Raw genomic sequence first — 19,486 nt, forward strand, 5'->3', positions numbered from 1 at the left:
GATTTATCTTACTGAGAAAACACAAATGGACATAAACGTTGGCTTGCTTATGGTATAATCCTAGACTTATTTACTTAGACATGAACTCTAACATTTATTCCTATATGCTCATAAGGTTGCAGTCTTAATTGCAATCCTATGTCTACTTATGAGAAAGTAAACTCAACTGGTTTGAAAAGTAATCTCTTCGGAATAGACAAGCACATTCTAGTATCAGAATAATGCAAAAACTAATATTTGAATCTTAGAAGACTCAGAATAATTTCACAATCCCAATATAATATCTTTTTTTTTTTTTTCAAATTTGAATTCCAGGCCATCCTTCTAAATACTTACAGATTTCCTTTTATATATAAAAAAAAAATGATGATGTAAGAAAGAGAAAATCCATCCTGCAAGTAAACTCACAAAAGGAGATGTAAACTACGTGCTTTTTTCAATACCAGTGATGAACGCAGTTTATAGATTAGGTAAATGTGTAGCAGCAAAACAATGTTCAGCATCTTAATCTGCTTAAATATAAAATTGTATGTTTTCTCTGAACATAAAAATAAGTTAATAATATATTTCTCAGAACAGATTTTATAAAGGTTGATTCACTTAATTTGACAGGTTTGGATTCAGATTATTAAAAATATATTTCACGCTACAAAATTTAATCAGATTTTGAAATGAAAGGCTATTATCCTTCCTCATTGTAGAGGAATTCAGCGTTTTCTGCATAATCCTCAAAATCCTAAATCTATCAGATTTATTCACACATATATACCACTTTTTTCAGTATGAAGAATGAAGGAATTGGACCTCACCCAACTGAGTATGTACAAAGCTTTCTTAGCATAGACTATTGCTCACGGTTAACAGCACATGCTCCCTTTGTGTTATTACGGATACAAGGTGGTCATGTAATGCATAAACTGGCAAAGGTACCCAGTATATGAATATAAGTCTGCAGCAAATCTTCGGAAAACAGAATGAAAAAAACATTTTAGATAATAAATTGATATATCACAATTAACAGGAAAATAGGAAGCTTCTTTTTCTTCAACCTGGTTAGGTCTTTCCAAATGTCTTTTGAATTTATATAGTATTTAATTTGCATGATTCTCAGTAGCTTCCAACATTTTTGCTTAAGCATGATGAAGTTTCAGATTTGCTTTTCTTTAAAGATGTTTTATTTGGTTGCCATTCGCTCACCACCTGATAAGGACTTTGGAGGTTTGGGGTAGTAACCAGTAGTTACAGAGCTATTTGAAGAAAATCTAGCAAATTGATAATCCAGTGGTAAATCTGAAAGAAACACATATGATTAGGAATTATACTTATATCACATCTAAATAATCCCAGGAGCTCCAAAGAAAAACATATTTGTTTCTTAAGCTTTTTAATTTGTTTGCTTAATATCGCAACAATTTAATCAGGCCCCGAGCTTACATGTTTTGTGTTTAGAGCATGGATGTCAAACTCACGACATCACGTTGCCATCATGTGACTTTTGCAACGTTTTTCCCCTTTGTGGAGCTGGGGTGGGTGTGGCCTGCGCGTGACGAAACTGGCCAGCAGGCCGCCAGTTTGACACCCCCGGTTAGAGTTTTCATGCTTGAGCATATAAAAATGAATGTTTTGCTTTTCCTTCTGTGAATATCATTCTTTAAAATAAAGCAAAAGATGATTATAGATAATTTGAAATATGTATCTTTTAATGACAAATTAAACATATTGTATCACTTATGCAGGCAAGGATGAACCATGACAATAAATAATATACTTGCTAGCATATCCCAGAAAACTAATTTTGGATTATATATAATACTTTGCATTAATTATTTAATCTTAATTTTAAAAGAGAAATATTATGTTTCCCATAATCATATTATAGCTACAATATTATACCTTGGACATTCTTTTCTTACAATAAAAAAGTACATCATTAATCTGAGGTGTCCATGGTTGTTGTTGTTATTATTATAGTGGCTACATAGCTATTGTCTGGAAAAAAGAGTAATATCGGCAAAAACATATTTCTTCTAATATTTTTAGGAAACCTTCTAAATTATTTTGATAATTAAAAATTGATATATTATTTACAACAAATTAGCCTGCAACTGAACACTAGTTGCATCTAGATCTTTTAAAGTTCAGAATAATTTGTATGGGTAACTAATGTAAATATCGAAGATAAGCTCAAATGTTCTTCTTAAAAGAACGTATTATATATTGTTATTGCTTACAAGAATATTGTATATTATCCCTTTTCTGATTCCAAGCCTAATTCTACCAAATTCACAATAATGTAAGTCTAGAGAAAGGTCATTCAGTTACATTTATCTATAAAATGGAATAATTTGGTTTGAATAATTTGCTGTTACTTTTGCTCCCTTATTAGTAAGCATTATCCCTACAGATCTTCAGTAAACATCCACCTTGATGTTTATATTGGTAGGATGTATATTCATACAGCTTGCTTGATATTTTATATATTAATACTGATTTAAATATGATTTTTATTTTCTCTAGGGTTAGCCTGTACCTTCTAAAAGTGCCTGATTCTGAGTTGGAAGATAAACCTGTGAAACTAATAATTCTCCTGCATAGGTTTCTGGGGGACAAGAAAAATGAAATACAATGAAATATTTTGTTTCTAGAGTGGTATCTATGAATTGTGACCTTCACTGGTATGGCTTTCTGGTTATGGTAGTTCTACAACTATCTACAGGTATACTGCAGTTAGGAGAAGAATACATGGGGGAAGATCCATTTCAGTAATAGTAATACAAATATTTTGTCCTTAAAAAGAAAACAGAAAAAGAAAAATTGATTTTGTTTCAATAACTGATAGCACTCTATTTTTTCTTAGATCAATTATTACAGAATGATACTGAAATGTTTTTGCATGCAATTTTTTTTGCTCACTAAATATTAATGTGTCTTCATAGGCCACACACACAATTCTTTTTGAAGCTTTTTCTGCCTTGCAGCTTCTCCCCCCCCCCCTCCCAATTTTATGATAAGGAAGTTCTGCTCAACTTCATCACTTCCTCATAAGATTGAAAAAGAAATGCTTTATTTTTGAGTACTTCCTTATTTTCAGAATTTTGTTATGACTGAGACATCTGATCCTATATTCAGAAGATCCAAATGAGGCTCCCCGCTGCAAAAATTCCAAGTCTTTTTGATCTTTTTTTATCCCTACTCATAATGCATGCCTGAACACAACGGGTGTTTTAACAATTTGAACATCACCATTCAAGATCATGCAGAATACTGAAAAAAAGTCAGGCTTCACATAGGCTCAACTGTTAACTGTGATTTTCTAGAGATTTAACCACTTTTATGAACTGGCCTATTCTATGGAATGGTCACCAGTATTACTCAGCAAGTTTAACGTTTTTAATCATGAAGAAAATAAAACTTGTCCATAGCATAGTTCTGTGCTTCTAGACTTAAATGTAAGGCTTTTTCCTTCTGCTCTGCCGAATTCTTTAGATCAGGGATTCACGATCTCCAGTCTGTGGCCTACTGCCGGGCCGTAGCCCATTTGAAACCGGGCCGCAGAGGCGGTGGGTAGTGAGCGAAACTGTATTTCTGAAAGCAGTGTGTGCACAAAACTATTCCTTCTCCCCTGCTGGCCCGCTGAGCTGGAAAGGTTGTAGGCCGCTGCTTTAGATGGCCTTGGGGGATCAGCTGACATAATAGTACTCTATGTGGGAGTGCTAATTCCTGTCCTCATCAGTCTAATTTCTTATCAATAAAGCTAAATTGATATCATTGCATGTGTACTTTTGCATTGATCAGATGTTCCAGATTACGTATCTCCCCAGACAGCCATGGCTATCAAAGAAGCTAGTTGGGGATTATGAGAACTGTAGTGCATTTTTTTTTTAAATAATTTTATTAAATATACAATTTAAAAACATTAGACTTGGTGTGACTTGTCTGGTACATACTTTTCTAGCACTTTTTCTTTCATATATATTACAATATAATATCATGCATATTCCATATATACTTTTTGTACATTTAATCACGCTTCAGTTACATACATATTCCCTTCGTACTTAGAGAAGAGAACTATAGTGCATTGAGGGCATTCACCACTGTTTTCAGACTGCGCCTTCCTGTAATTGCTAAACTTATTTTATTGAAAACTTCTGTGAGTCATGGTTCTCAGAGCAGTTTATGAATTAAACATTAAGTACAACAATCAAACTGTGTATTGTGAACCTGTTTTTATAAAATTGCTTTGCCAGCCTTTCTTTTGAGACAAGCACAGACATTTCTAGTATACATCCTTGCAGGCTGATTTCCCCAACCTATATCTATCTGTAGGAAGAAAAATTATATGCCTTGGGTCATGTACAAAGTGAGATTACCTAAACCTGTTCCTTTTCTGCTAGAAGGAAAAATGGGTTGTCTTTTTAAATAAAGGGACAAATTGAGAACTGAGGCTGAGAAGAGAAAATGGGACACCTTTAGTCAACCTAGCAGCCCCATTATTAAATGAACCATAAACCTTAGAAATCTAGAAGGGAGTACTAAAAGAACTGAGATAAAGAGAAGTCTGTTTTTGGTTAAAAACAACTATTTTGAAAGGATAAGTCAAAAAGTGTGGCTAGAAATATTGTGCAACGTTACTTTTAATTTCTTTTGTGCAGTAAATAAATGCTACTTGGAATCTCTTTACAGCAGAGTTCTCATAATTTAGGGGCAAGCATTAACTTGTGTCTGGCCAAACATTTATACTATCTTTTATGTTTTGTATGGAGGATCCTTCTAAGTCTGGACATGTAATTCTTGACAATGGCCCTGCAGATGGTTTGTATCCTTCCCCAGCAAGGAGCAGGTCACCTTAAAGAGAGGTCCCAAATGTCTGATAGCAGATGTGAAGAGAACAAAAGAAATATTTTGCTTACTCTTATTGCCATGATGTAATTCCTAGTGTGAGTTCCCATTCTAGGCAGAGACTCTAAGTCTTGGCCAAATTGCCTACCAGTTTACCAGGAAAAACCTGAGAATTTGATATGCTGAACAGTTTATACAACCTATTTCATAAATGAGGTTTTATATAAACATACACACAAACACATTATATTTCTTCAATGAAGAACCATACAAGAACTCCTTTTAAAGCAAAAACTTAGACTGCAAGATAAAACAATATTCATAACAACAACATTAGCTCCGAAACATATCACTCTGTTCAAAGGTCTGTTGGAAAAGTCAGGTTTAATAGCTTTCTAAAACCCAGCAACTTTGGGATGGTACTAATCTTACCTACTAGTTCAGGGGAAAAGAAAACAGTGACTGAAAAAAACTGCATTTAAGTTTTGTGCAGGACTTAGAAAGTCTATCTGATCTTATTCGACAAGCCCCCGACCCCCTTGCCGGGATTAGTTCAGCATGACCACTGCCAGACTTTTACAGATAGACCTTAATTTATGACCCCAGTGGAACTCAGACTTGTAAGTAATTATAGTCATAAGTTGAGGCACTATGTGACAGGATTCCATTTTATAATTGTTTTTATAATGTAAAGTGAGTCACCATGATTGTTAAACAAATCACATGGTTGTTAAGATGGCCGTATGGTTGTTAAACAAATCCAGCATATCTAATGGATATTTTTTTTTGCTGTTTTTCTACTGGAAAAGGACAAAAATCATTGCAAATTGCTACAACCAGTCTTAAAGTTTTGTTGCCAAAACTCAAAATGTGATCACATGTGTGTAGTAGTCATAACTTTGAGAATGGAATATAAGTGTCTTTTTTAAAGTCTTTCTTAACTTCCAACGGTCCTCGAGAGACTGTTGGAAGGCTATAAATCAGGTTATAAGTCAAGGACTAGCTGGGAACCAGCAATATTTTCACAACTCTTACAGCCATTGGACTTAACAATGGTGGCTGCCGGTATCTCCAAAGGATGTTTCTACTCTCTTATTGTTGCATTATTCTCATGCAGTACTGGGGATGGATTGGCCCTCCTTTGTGTAGGCTCTTGTTATTCTGACATTCAACTATTATTATTGTTATTCTAAATAGTAATAATAACTGCTAAAATGGAAAGGAGCAATACATTTACAGAAAATATATGCGAAGGATTTAGTCCATATCCATTCCTTCTTCTTGTCAATACATGGTTTATGATTATGGAATAAAACTTAATTATTGGAGATGGAGATTGTCAAAGCTAGATCACTTAATGTTTTACATAACAAAGCATTAATTTTAGGAAAAAAAGTAAAATATTTTGTTTATGGCTCTGCTATTGGAATCATTTTTGTGGAGAGCAAATCAATATGCTTTAATGAAGATACAAATGATTTATCTTCACTGTTTTCTTTCCCCTTTCTGAATCTCAAACCATGCTTCAGTAGAATTTACTCTGGGAAAACCTATGAATATTTACTAAAATGTAAGCTCGGAGCTGCCAATCAATAAAAGATTCAGGGGAGAACATTAGAATTCCAATCATCAACATTATTCTGACACTAATATGAATTTGACTTTAAAATTAATGGTTTGAAAATTTCAGGGATTGGTTTAGGATCATTATTCTTACCTGCTATGGCTTCAATGCTTGGGATTGTAATTGTGCTATAAGTATGAACAGATTTGCAAGACCATGTATTTACTAAGGCTTCCTCTTCATTTTCTTTTCTTGAAATAGTATCCACAAAGAAAGAACCCCACTGTTTAGAAACAGAATTGAGAGCTTTGGGTTGACGTCCCTGGAATATAAACAAACATTAAAGTAAACATAAAATCCATATGTGCTCTTATAGTTTCATATGGTTTCTATGTAAACGGGATCTCTCTAATATTCAAGGCACTAGGCACACAAAAAGAAACTTGGTGAATGCTCAGGCAAGTCCCAATAACAAAGTCAGTCAAGAAATTCTGGAGTTTCCCCCAGGCATAAGAAAAGACCACATCTCAAAATTCAATCACTTCCAGTGCATTAAAGAAATTCTGATGTGACATTTTTTTCTTATATGACCTGTATATATTAGGGATTTCACGGTGATGATAAACGTGCAAAATGTATTAATTTGTCTGCTGTTATTTTGTCTATACAGCCAGCAGCTCTTTTTTAGGCAAACTGTTTCCTGCAAGGGAGGGAGGGACCATAAGAACATCTAGAGGGCTGTTGCAAAAAATATTCTAGGCATATGTCATATCAACTCAGATCTGTTCAAAGTTGGATTTGAGGCAGATCTGGGTTGAAGAACTGAGGCATGGCCTTGTTTAGTTACCTGGGAAGATTTGATCTGGTTACTCATAAAGTAATGGACAAGAGCCTTGTTAATCTGGCCACCCAAGGCTTCCTGGCAAGTTACATGGTTGGATCCATGCAGTGGTTACTTCTGTGAGAGATGGAATGGTTCTACCTATCTGGTACGAGGTGTACCCCCTCCCTAAAACACCATTGTTGGACATAAAAAGTTTGGCCACTTTTGTTTGGTCTATCTTTCCCGTTTTCTGGGGAAAGCTGTTGAGAACGTGGCTGAGTTGCAAATTCAGAGGGATTTGTAGAAAATAAGTTATCCGAATCCTTTTCAGCTGGGTTTCAGACACCACTGAGGGTACTTGTTCAAGACATCTAGTAGAGCTAGGATGGGGATCATGCAATCTTGCCTCTATTTTAAATTTTTATATTGAGTTTTAATGTTTTTAATATTTTATTTGTATACTACTTAGAGTCCAGAGGTGGGTTTCAGCAGGTTCTGACCAGTTCTGAAGAACTGGTAGTGGAAATTTTGAGTAGTTTGGAGAATTGGTTAAATACTCTGACTGGCCTCACCCCCATCTATTCTCTGCCTCCCGAGTCCCAGCTGATTAGGAGGAAATGGGGATTTTCAGTAACTTCCCCTGGAGTGGGGAGGGAATGGAGATTCCAACGATGCCCTTAAAGTGATGTCCCAGTGCCTAGAGGCCGTGCAGGTCTGGATGGGAAGAAACAGGCTTCAACTCAACCCTTCCAAGACCGAGTGGCTGTGGCTTCCGGCGTACCAATATAGCCAGCTGGTGCCATCGCTGGCTATTGGGGGCGAGTTACTGGCCCCACGGAGAGGGCTCGCAACTTGGGCATCCTCCTGGATGCACGGCTGTCTTTAGAAGAGCATATGATGGCCGTGGCCAGGGGGGCTTTTCATCAGTTTGCCAGTTGTCATCCACTTTCTGGATCAAGACTCCTTACGCACAGTCACTCAGGCACTCGCCACTTCCCGCCTGGACTACTGCAATGCTCTCTACATGGGGCTCCCCTTGAGGAGCACCCGGAGGCTCCAACTGGTGCAGAATGCGGCCGCGTGGGGCGCTCCCATGTGACACGCCTCCTGCGCGAGCTGCATTGGCTTCCGGTGGTCTTCCGGGTGTGCTTCAAGGTGTTGGTTACCACCTTTAAAGCGCTCCATGGCATAGGGCCTGGGTACTTATGGGTCCGCCTTCTGCCGCCGATAGCCTCCCACCGGCCAGTTCGCTCCCACAGAGAGGGACTCCTCAGGGTGCCATCAGCCAGGCAATGTCGGCTGGCGACCCCCAGGGGAAGGGCCTTCTCTGTGGCAGCATCTGCCCTCTGGAACGACCTGCCCCCGGAGATACGTACGATACCAGATCTCCGGGCTTTTCACCTCAAAACTCTTCTATTTCATCAAGCTGGGCTGGTGTAAACCCCCCCCCCCTTAGATATTTTTAATTGTAAATGGTTTTAGTCGGGAGGTTTTAAATTTTGGGCCAAAATTTGTTTAATTCTTTTAAAAATTTTAAATTTTGTATTGGGATGTTTTTTATTCTAGGCTGTGTACCGCCCTGAGTCCAGCAGGAGAAGGGCAGTATAAAAAATAAAATAAATAAATAAATAAATTTTACAGTATCCTTTCCCTGCCACGTCCACCAAGCCACACCCACCGAACCGGTAGTAAAAAATTTTGAATCCCACCACTGCTAGAGTCCCTCCGTGAGAGAGATGAGTTGTTTTTAAATTTAGTAAACAAACAAACAAACAAACAAATCTCCTTTGATCTCTCAGTGGCCTTCGATACCATCAATCAGTCTATCCTTTTGACTGACTACAACATGGGCATGATGTTCTGGTGGTTCTCCTCTTTTCTCCAGTTCCAGCTGACAATACTGTGTCAATGTTAATAAGAGGAGAGAAATGGAGTCCAAACCTCTTGACCTGCCAAAGGGCCGCTACTCTTGTTTCTTCTGTTTCTTCTGTTGCCTGCCCTCTGAGCTCATTCACTGAAGAGAAATGAAAAGTCTTTGGACACGAGGACACTCAACAGAATGATGAGAGCTCCCCACTTGTGTGCACTGGAGCTGCCATATAATAGTTAACATAATGACTTATTGCACATTATTTTTCAATTTAGCTAGCTCAAAACCAAAACACTGGAACAGAATCTATTTTAAGTAAACGTTCAAATGAATTTAATAATGCCATTACGAACTATAGAACCACACACAACAGATTAAGGTCCGTAGCTCGAGGTGATTTAGCTTATCAATGATCATAGCTTCAGAGTCACCCTTCATTTTTATCCCTGCAACAATTTTGTAGGATAAATTGGGGTCAGAGTGACTGGGTGAAAATCATTTATCTTTGACTGAGGGGAGACCTACAATTAATCTGTATCATGTACCAGTATTACTGACTGAAATGTAAATTAATGTGACAAGAACTGGCTCTTGTGAAACAAACTGCTTTTTTACAGAAAGAATAGAAAAGTGTCCTTCTCCCATTCCTATACAGTTAAACCCAGAGAGATTGAAATAATCTTAAAATAAACTTTGTACAGAAATCACTACAAAATGCCTTTGAACAAACCAGGGCATTCTTCCTGAAAGGCATAAAGCATACTTATTATTCTGTGCTGCAAGTGTTATTTTAAATAAGGGTATGTGTCTTTTCTTTCCTAGTTTTGCAAAAGACAGGAAGGAAACCGTAGCTGAGCGCAGTTCATTCATCTTCCTACTTTGATGTACTTCTTCAGGAATAAAACAAAAGGAAAAACATACATTTATAATGACATGAAAGGCAATAATACAAGAGAATTGTTAAGCAAAATTCTAATTTATTTTAGGGCATATAATGTATACCAGTTTTTTTTTACTTCTTTATTTGTTCTACGACTTTGTGAAGTAGACAGTTATCCTCTATTTGCTGAGGAGGCAGCAAGTGAATGTGGCTTCTCCTTTGATTTTGCTTGTTAGAAGATCATAAAAGATGGTCACATGACCTGTAACCGGTTGAAGGAAGGAAGGAAGGGAGGTAGGTAGGTAGGTAGGTTTCTAATCCTCCCTGATAGTGTCCCACAAGGAAATTCAATGGGGAAACTGGCAGGAAGGCAGAAGTCACTTTTATTCTTATTGTTTTTTTTGCCCACCCATGACCATTTTGCTTCTCTTTTTAGGCAAGGAAATATCTCTGAAACATAACCCAATGGAAACATTTTAATCACTGAAACTATGTTTTTAATACACAAAAATAATGCTTAGATCTGTATATGAAACCATTCGGGGAAGGTTACCATAAATTTGTGGCCTTTTAAACATTTGCTGAACTAAAACTACCAGGATCTTGATAATCTATTATATGTCCTACAGGTCGAAAGCTGCTGAGAATTAAGACAAGAAGTTTCCCAGCCGTCTAATATCTGATAAGCACTTATATCTTTACTACAATAAAAATGATAGGCACTATAACCATCATAAATATGAGCCAGTTGTCAAGTCTGAATTTTGATCATGTGACTTGCATCAGTCATAAGTGTGAATAACAATCATAAGTCACTTTTTTCAGCGACCTTGCAACTTTGAACAGTCACTAAATGAATTGCTTTAAGTTGAGGACTACCTTTAGTGGTTTTCAAAATGCTATGTCAACCCCTCCCATAATGGAGGAGGAGCTGAGTTATACCAGATTATCCTTACCTCATACTTTCCTTTCTTCTCTAAGGGTTCAGACTGTGACTCTGTAAGTACCAAAGCACCATCTCCTCCAAGTTCTTCTAAAATAAGGACAGTCTCCCAGTTACTATAGTGATGAGCTGAGAAAATATCTGAGTGCATGCTATCACCAAAGTAAACGATCTGGAAATAAGGAAACACAACAATTTCATCTAATAAATAAATAGCTGTATTTGAACGTTCAGCGCATGAGTCTTTGCTGATCATCTGCAAACCACTTAGGATCTACCAGTAAATTCCAAATTACATAATTTCTATTATCCCTGACTTAAAACATGCTAATAATTACTAATTAAGCTTGCAGTGTAATGGACACAGGCTTGAGAATAAAGTACATTAAAACACAATTGGAATTTCTTTGAAAGGTACTCATGCATTAAATTAAGCCAAACCCATCTTGTATTAAATATTAAAAATGAATATGAAGTTTGCTTGTATTTCCTGTTAGCCGATGATATTTATATAATTGTTATTACTATGGCTTACTTCTAGATCTCTAAAAATTGGTGTCTAATAAGATGAATTTGTGTTGATGTTGAGAAGCCTTCTTATGAGGAGGCTCTGCTGTCATGCCTTCACGTCTGTTTTTTAAAATACCTTTGGGTCTACTTTGCCAGTCATCTTCTTCAGTAACTCACACAAATGGGTTGAGTTGCCTTGGGAATACCAGCCAGGTTTGTCCAGAGTTGGAAGAGCTTCTTGTTCTTCATCATTCTCTGAAGTAATAAAGGAAATTTATCTATTTTACTGAAAATACAAGAAATAGAAAAGCACGCCTCTGAAATAACTAAAGACACATTAAACAAATTTAATTTTTGAGAATATATCAAATGGGGGAAAGATTAGAAAGAAAAAGAAAAAGCACTGATTTCTGACTCTCTCTGTTACAATAAAATAAGGCATTAAACATTAACTGCTTTTCTATTTACTTTGTATTTTGTATTTTATAATATCTTACAACTCAATAAAAATGTTAATTAAAAAAAAGAATATACCAAAATGATCAGGGGTAGTATTCACTTACCTTTGCTACCGGCTCGCAAATGCGAGCACACATGCTCTCTCTCTCTATCCTCGCGTGTGCCTCCTTCACGCATTTGTATATAGTTGGAAAAAAATGTGGCTACTCTAGAAAATGGAAATAAGTAGCTAGCTATATGAAAGAAAGAAGCTGGCTTCTAAATAATGCACACAAAACTAGTGATCAGGATCCTGTAATCCAGAGGTCCCCAACCCCCGGGCTGCGGCCCACTACCAGGCTGTGGCCTATTTGGAATCGGGCTATGTGGGTGGCAGGCTGGCGCACATGCATGCAGCTCTACTTGCACGAGCCACAGGGCAGCACACGTGCACAGCCATATGCAGCTGAACTTGTGCAAGTCGAGCTGCGTACATGTGTGCATGCACGTCAATTCACCGCTCGCCTGGCCCGATTCCCCTCTCCCCACCTCTGCCTAGCTGCAAAGGTTGCGGGCCACTACAAGAGAATACATGTCGCTTTGGGTTGAACTGAGTTCTTGGTGCTCTCTGAGATGTTTTATTGCCAATGTTTTATCATCAGTGCTAGTGAATGGGGGTCAGGGTTTGCTATATACAGTAGTTTGCCCTGCCAATGTTGACGTGAATGTATGTGTGATTTTGTCTTTGGTAATTTTTGGATTAGTTATTGTTTTCTGCTTGTTTATCTGGTGTTAATCCCTGCTTAACTGGATGCTAGAGAGAGTATGTTATGGGGTTTTTTTGTTTCCCTCTTAGTGTTTCTATTGTCTCTTTTGAATGGTGTGTTTATGTCTGTGTGACTATCGAGGGCTAAATTGTTCAAATGCCAAGCTTCCAGGATTCCCTAGCGATTTTTTGGATTTAGTTTGGTATATAATGCTCACAGTTTCTGAGCTGAAACTATGGTCAAGTCTGTGTCTGTGTTATGAGATTAAGGAAACTTCACTCTTGTCTGCAAATTGGTGATCATCAATATACTCTGCCAGTCTTTTGCCTGACTATCCTACATAATAGCTGTTACAACTCTTGTCTATTGTACATGACTCCTGTTTTTTCTTCTTTGGCTATTGCCCTGCCCCTGGCAGGGTAAGCTACTGTATATAACAGGAAACAAACCCCATACTCACTAGCATTGATGATGGTACCTAGTCAGATAACGAATCATTTACAAGCAAATAACTAAGCTTAGACAGCCTAAGAACTCCACTAATGTGGATTATAACTTGATTATAAGGAACTTTTGATACTGTAGCTTTTTCAAGTGAGGTCCTTTTTGTCCTTAATGGAATATTTATTTTAGGAACACTTGGTTGAATAAGATAGACATGTACTCAGTCCTCAAGAAAGAATATTGTGCCTTTAGATGAAATAACAATTTAAGGGATTTTGCATAACTTTTTTATTGCTCTAATGCCAAATGTAACATTTAATATGAAACACAGCTGTTTATATCGTGTGTGTGTGCGTAAGGGGGTTGATAGTTAGATTTAATGGAGAAATCGCTGGCAGAATATGGTAGAAAAATGTACAGTATTAAATACAGCATGGTATGTTGGAATCTATGGCTCTACTGTCCTTGGATGGGCCTGTTAAGACAGGAAGGAGATGTTTACTAATTCCTGCCCTTGCACTATCTTAGAAATTATTTCAAAACTTAAGAAGTCTTCTGACAACTGTGTGAAATGCATGCAAAGCTGCAGAGAGAATAACTTTTACTTATTCAACCTTTCTCCAGTGGGAGTCTCTGTTGGATTTCAGTCCTTCTTATAAGTAAGAGGAAACTCTTATCTTTTGTTATTTATATGGAGTTGTTTCTCCAGGACCTCAAGGCAACTCCTTCAATTTTTCTTTCTAGAAACAACTCTCTGTGGTGTGCTGAGTTGAGATGAAGTGACTAGGCCAAAATCATCCAGTGAGTTCCTATGGTTGAGGGCAGGATTTGAACCTGAATGTCTCTAGTTCTAGTCCAATACCTTAACTACTATACCACACTGACTTTTTATGAATAAAAAGAAAAATATTGTATTAACCCTTGTTTACTTGAATTTCACTTCTACAAAGATCAGTGATCCAGCTAGAATTACTTTCTTCTATCCCCTTGAGCTTGCCAATGCAAGCAGATGTATATGAAACTCTCCTTTATGCTGCGAATTTCATTCAGGGATTTGCTAATATAAATATAATCATCATCATCATTTTAGCCATTGTCTGTCCATTGCAGAATGAAGACCTCTTCCACATGTTTCCAACCAATACGATACTGAGCTTTCTTTTGCCAATTGGTCCCACAATACTTGATGTTGTCACTCTATCTTCTTTTAGGTTTGTTTTGTGGACTCTTTTTATCAAGTGGGATCCATTCTACAACTGCCTTGGTCCACCTGCCATCAGTCCTTCTTGCTATGTGACCAGCACATTTCTATTTCAATTCTTTTACTTTCTTGATGATATTGTTTACTTTCGTTTGTTCTCTAATCCATAATAATAATATATATAATTATTATGTTCTAATGCGGTAACCAAGCATGTCCCTGCAAATAACATTTTCCACCTGACTATCTTAATGTAAACATCTTAAAATACATTACTCAGCTTTAGAAATGTACAATATTGTTCGGTCAACACATGGCATTCTATTCCTGCTAAAGGCATTACATTTGGGACTCCCTAGGTTTCCTGTATCTGTGGTCAATATAAAATCTGTCCTATTTCTTAGAAGTCAAACTTGCGGCCCGGATGCGTCATACACAGGCCACCCCCGGTTTAGCAAAGGGGAAAAAAGTTATAATACGTCATGTGATGACAATGTGACACCACGAGTTTGACACGCCTGTCTTAAAACTAAAACAGAAATGGTCTGGTGCGCGCACACATGCATGCACAGCTCAACTTGCACAAGCTGAACTGCATGTGTGCTCCTGTCTGCTGCTGGCGCGGCCCAGTTGTGAATAGGCCACAGTCTGGTAGTGGGCTATGGTCCAGGGATTTGGGACCCCTGTTCTTTGTTATGCTTTATTTGAATTTCCAGTAGGAGAGACTGAAACTCCTATACAAAGCGTATTTTAAGGCAAGTTGGATACAAATAATAGAAACAAAATTTTAAAGGTATCCAAAAACAAAACAAAAAAAATCTAACCAGGAGCAACTTCCATGTGCAATTGAAAAGAAAATGAGTTATTGCTGAGGATTTCAAAGTTACCACATTACTCATATTTAACCTCCAGCATATAAACTTATTACGTTTTCCATACACAAGAATCAGATTTAGGTGGGATATTATCCAATTCAATAAAGATTTTAGAAGTTGCCTAAAATTCCTAGCCGTAATTATTTGACCCATAGTGACAACAAAAAGATGTTCAAATCATTCATATGGATATGATTTTTAAACTTCTGTTTATGCCAATAAAATATTTTATATTTATAGAGGCCTAAGTAAGGTTGAAAAACCAAAAATTATTTTATTGAGTCTGAACCATGTTGACATAATACTACATTGTTTATTAGCTTCTCTGGTGGAACAATTTAAACTGTCAGGTCTTTCACATCATTCTCAAGATCTGCTTTGTATGATTCACTATTCTGCTTCAACCAACATAAACAGAATTAAGTCTTTTGCATGCATAAAAAACATTATATAATTCTAATGTATGTCATCTTGTTGTGTCTAATCAGAAGTTTCTTAACCAGGACAGATTCAACATGTATACACACTTTTTTTGGCTTCCCTTTCTTCAATATTTGAATTTGAAGCCCAAGTTCATTTAATCTCCCCCCCCCTGCATTTGTTGGCAGATATTTTGGTGAAAGGTCTGTATATGTGTTTGAATATGTTTCCCTTTTCTCTTTTCCCAAACTCAGGCATTTTGGTATGCAATTCAGAGAAGTGTTAAAGCAAAGGCTCACTGCATTTTTGTTTACCTATTAGCTTTGGACCTGCAGGTTTATCCCCTCCCCACTTTTAATACAAACCAGTGAGCCAAACAAATGTCTTCCCCACTCATACTAGAAACAGTATGCTCTCCAGATATTTTAGGAATTTGGGCAGCTCTAATGTGAAAAAGAATAAGATAAAATAAAAGGAGGACAACTATCAGATGGCCAGTAAAGTTGCTTACAACTTCTTTGCTGACCTCCATATTAATATGCTTAATTCTATCTTACCCAGAGTCCGGAAAGGTCTTTGATTTGGTGTCTGAGAAAAGAAACCAGGTTTCAGGGCATTTGTGATTATAATGTCAAAAAGGTCTTCAAAATCATTCCTACAACAACAAAAACAAATTAAATTGATATTTTCATCTGCCTGACTAAGCACAAACAACATTTGAATTATTGTTCTCCCTTGGTGAAAATTGTGACAATATAGACTAGATATATGCTAAAGACTAGATATATGCAGGTATATCTTATATGGGTTATCTGCATGCAGTTAATAAACAGCCCAGTCTTTTGAAGGATTTTTTTTAAATTTAGCATACGGCGTTGTTACAGTAGCCAGGAGATTACAATGCTAATGCAGAGTAATAGTTCACTGCTTGATTAGCAGCTTTGTTAGGTACATATTTGCATGCTTCCTACAGTGTGCCACAGGAGAGGCGAGCTACCTTCATTCCAGAAAGAAAGATGAACAGCTTTTCCTGCGGCATCATCCAAGGCCCTTCTCCCTCCACTGAAGCTGCCTCATAAATGAGCATCACAACTGGGAAGGTTCAGTGCCGGCAGGATTCTAAGCGCTACACAAAGCGCCAGCTTTTTGCTCCACCAAAGTGGTACCTATTTATCTACTCGCATAGAACATGCTTTTGAACTGCTAGGTGGGCAGAAGCTGAAGAGAGTGACGGAATTTCACCCAGTCACCCAGTGCAAGGACTCAAATTGCTGGTGCAGAGATTATCTCCAGCGTCATAAAACCACTGAGCCTCCTTTTTGAAGGAACACATCAGGGAAATAGTAAAGATTCAACAAAAGTATGAAATAAATATCCATTTCCAATGAATTATTTCTTTTAACAGCATACTAAGAAATCTAGATTAATTAGCTGCTAGCAACCAAATAACAAGGCCACATAGATTATTTACTTAATAATTGTACGTGGTTGCCCATCTTAAAATACATAATTCTGGGAGGTTAATGACAAGCCACAAAAATGCATTATAAAGGATCTTAAAAGAGTTGCATAGGTGAGATGGCCAGGCATGCAAATTGAATGAATGAATGAATGAATGAAAGAATGAATGAATGAATGAATGAATGAATGAATGAATAAATAAATAAATAAATAAATAAATAAATAAATAAATAAATAAATAAATAAATAAATAAAATGAAAAAGGCAAAATACAATTAAGAATAACCTTAATGCAGCGTCCCCGACAACCTTTTTGGCACCAGAACAAAAGAAGACTTTTTGTCTTCTTTTGTGGAAGACAATTTTTTCACAGACTGGGAGGGGTGGGGAAGAGGGAGGACATGGTTTCGACTTTGCTCACTCCTCCGCTGCTCAATTTCAACTCTGCGGCCCAATTCTTAACAGGCCAGAGAATGATATGGCCTGGGGGTTGGGCACCCCTGCTTTAATGCATCCTCCAAGGTGCCGCAGCAAACCACCAAAACAGATATATACCCCACTGAACTAAGCCAATAGGTATTCCAGCCAAATAACTGCACAAAGGATCTGAGTCCCCATGTTATTCATACTTTCTAGATTGGTCCTGAGAATGCCTGACAATATTGTATAATATGGGGAATATGGTATTTGCAGAATCATTGCAAAAAAAAAAAAAAAAAAAAAGGAAGAAAGAAAAGAAACATCTGGAAGGGATTTGGGGGATTTCCAGCATTCTGTGTACAGAAATTCAGAAGTGAGGAAAAATGAAGCGAAATGAAGCGAAAGTCCTATAAGGACTTTCTATTCTGATATATTTCTGCTGAATCTGCTCATGAATTTCAATGAAATCGCAATGAAAGCAACCAAAGTAGGCCCTAGTATTGAATATTACTTAGATTACTAATATGACAGGAGTCAAGCTAGTGTCCTGTGCAGCCTTCTGAGGAGTTTGTTCTACTTACACAGAAAGAAACAAGCAATTTGGTTTCAAACTTCATATTTAGTATTCAGGTATAACAGAACTTGGTATCTATTTATAATAATCATCTCATTCTAAAACTCTTTCATACACATGGAATAAAAGGACTTATTGGATAGGTTTCTAACCCTCTCTCTCAAGAAGGAGAAGTAGCACTTCAAGTAATATTGTTGGTGGCTTCCAGCCATCCTTACTCAGGTTGAGAGATTTAGAGGAATGCTCCAAATAACTAACAGAGCATGCAGGAAGAAAGATTTCATTACCATGAACTGTTTTTAACTGTTATACTACTCGCAGGCAAAAAGAAGACTGAAGTAACACAACATTCACTTACCCTAAAGTGTACTCGCATAATAGTCTGCAATAGTCAGAATGAGAGCTAGTAATTAATAGCAGAATCTTTCCACTCTCCTTCAATCTTCTTAACCATTTTTTGACAGAATCAGGACAAGACTGTATATATTTTCCTGGGTTGCTTTTCACTTCAGGAAAATACATTCCACCGTTTTCTGAAAGGTAGAAAGTAAGATTATGGTTGAATATTTATTTATTTACTTGTTGAATTTATATTGCTGCCTATTCGCCCATGGCGACTCAAGGCGGCTTACAGAATATAAAGCCTCATTTAAAACAATAAAACTAATAAAAAGAATCAAATAAATTAATATAATAAAATCAGCCCCCCCTGCCCCCTGACCTGGAGACAGCAGATCACACAAGTCATTTAATGGGCTCCATTCCCCCTCTGGGTTCCCCAGGCCCGCTGGCAGAACCAGGTCTTCAGCACCTTCTGGAAGAGTATTAGAATGGGGACGTTCTAATCTTTGGGGGAATGATGTTCCAGAGAGAGGGAGCCACCACAGAGAAGGCCCTTCTTCTGAGTCCCACCTGTGTATCTCCCTAGGGGATGGGACCCGCAGCATTCCCTGCCTCCCTGTTTTTGAATATGCCACATGTTTGACCTATCCATGTCCAAGAATCTGTTTTTAGCATTTGTCTCAGCATTCATTGCATTCAAACACCACTCAATTTTAAAAATGCTTACGTTTTAAAAAAGCAGCTGATAGAATTCCCTTGGGAAAGGTATTGAAAGGGAGCTGCCATAAATATTCTGGTGGGCAGATGGAATTTGCATAACTGAGCATTCCTGGTTTGTGGCCTATTAAAGAATGCTAAAAAGAGCAAGGGAATGGAATTTCAATCCACAGTTTATACCTGGAAAAACTATATTGCTGGTCAGAACTATAAAATCATTAATGTATTTTCCTTAGCAAACTGAATTTAATACAGACACAGCCTCAACATTACCTAGATATTGCTCTGTTCCGCCAGAAACCTTCTAATTACAACAAGAACTGGAATTTCCTTAGTCATTTCTTAACTAAGAGAAACCAGCTACTGTATGGAAGCCCTGAGGTGAACAGGAACAC

General features: G+C 37.2%; 1 protein-coding gene across 3 annotated transcripts in view; it reads right to left on the reverse strand.

Annotated features, from left to right (window-relative positions):
* Window positions 1-245: 245 nt before the first annotated feature.
* The window catches only part of NT5DC1 (5'-nucleotidase domain containing 1), a 76,066-nt gene continuing 56,825 nt past the window's right edge, over window positions 246-19,486 (reverse strand). For 2 of the 3 annotated variants that reach the window (XM_070953197.1, XM_070953205.1), the window contains exons 7-12: window positions 18,391-18,565; window positions 16,135-16,232; window positions 11,569-11,687; window positions 10,936-11,094; window positions 6,560-6,728; window positions 246-1,290 (exon numbers count right to left, since the gene is read on the reverse strand). In XM_070953197.1, coding sequence (XP_070809298.1) covers window positions 1,175-1,290; window positions 6,560-6,728; window positions 10,936-11,094; window positions 11,569-11,687; window positions 16,135-16,232; window positions 18,391-18,565 — 836 coding nt within the window. In that variant the 3' untranslated portion in view covers window positions 246-1,174. Of the gene's footprint in view, window positions 1,291-6,559; window positions 6,729-9,170; window positions 9,244-10,935; window positions 11,095-11,568; window positions 11,688-16,134; window positions 16,233-18,390; window positions 18,566-19,486 lie in introns of those variants that run through there. The other variant, XR_011601010.1, reaches the window with a different exon arrangement.

This window comes from Pituophis catenifer, unplaced genomic scaffold (assembly GCF_029215685.1).
Source record: "Pituophis catenifer annectens isolate HBS135680 unplaced genomic scaffold, rPitCat1.0.hap2 SCAF_1, whole genome shotgun sequence".
NCBI lineage: Eukaryota > Metazoa > Chordata > Lepidosauria > Squamata > Colubridae > Pituophis > Pituophis catenifer.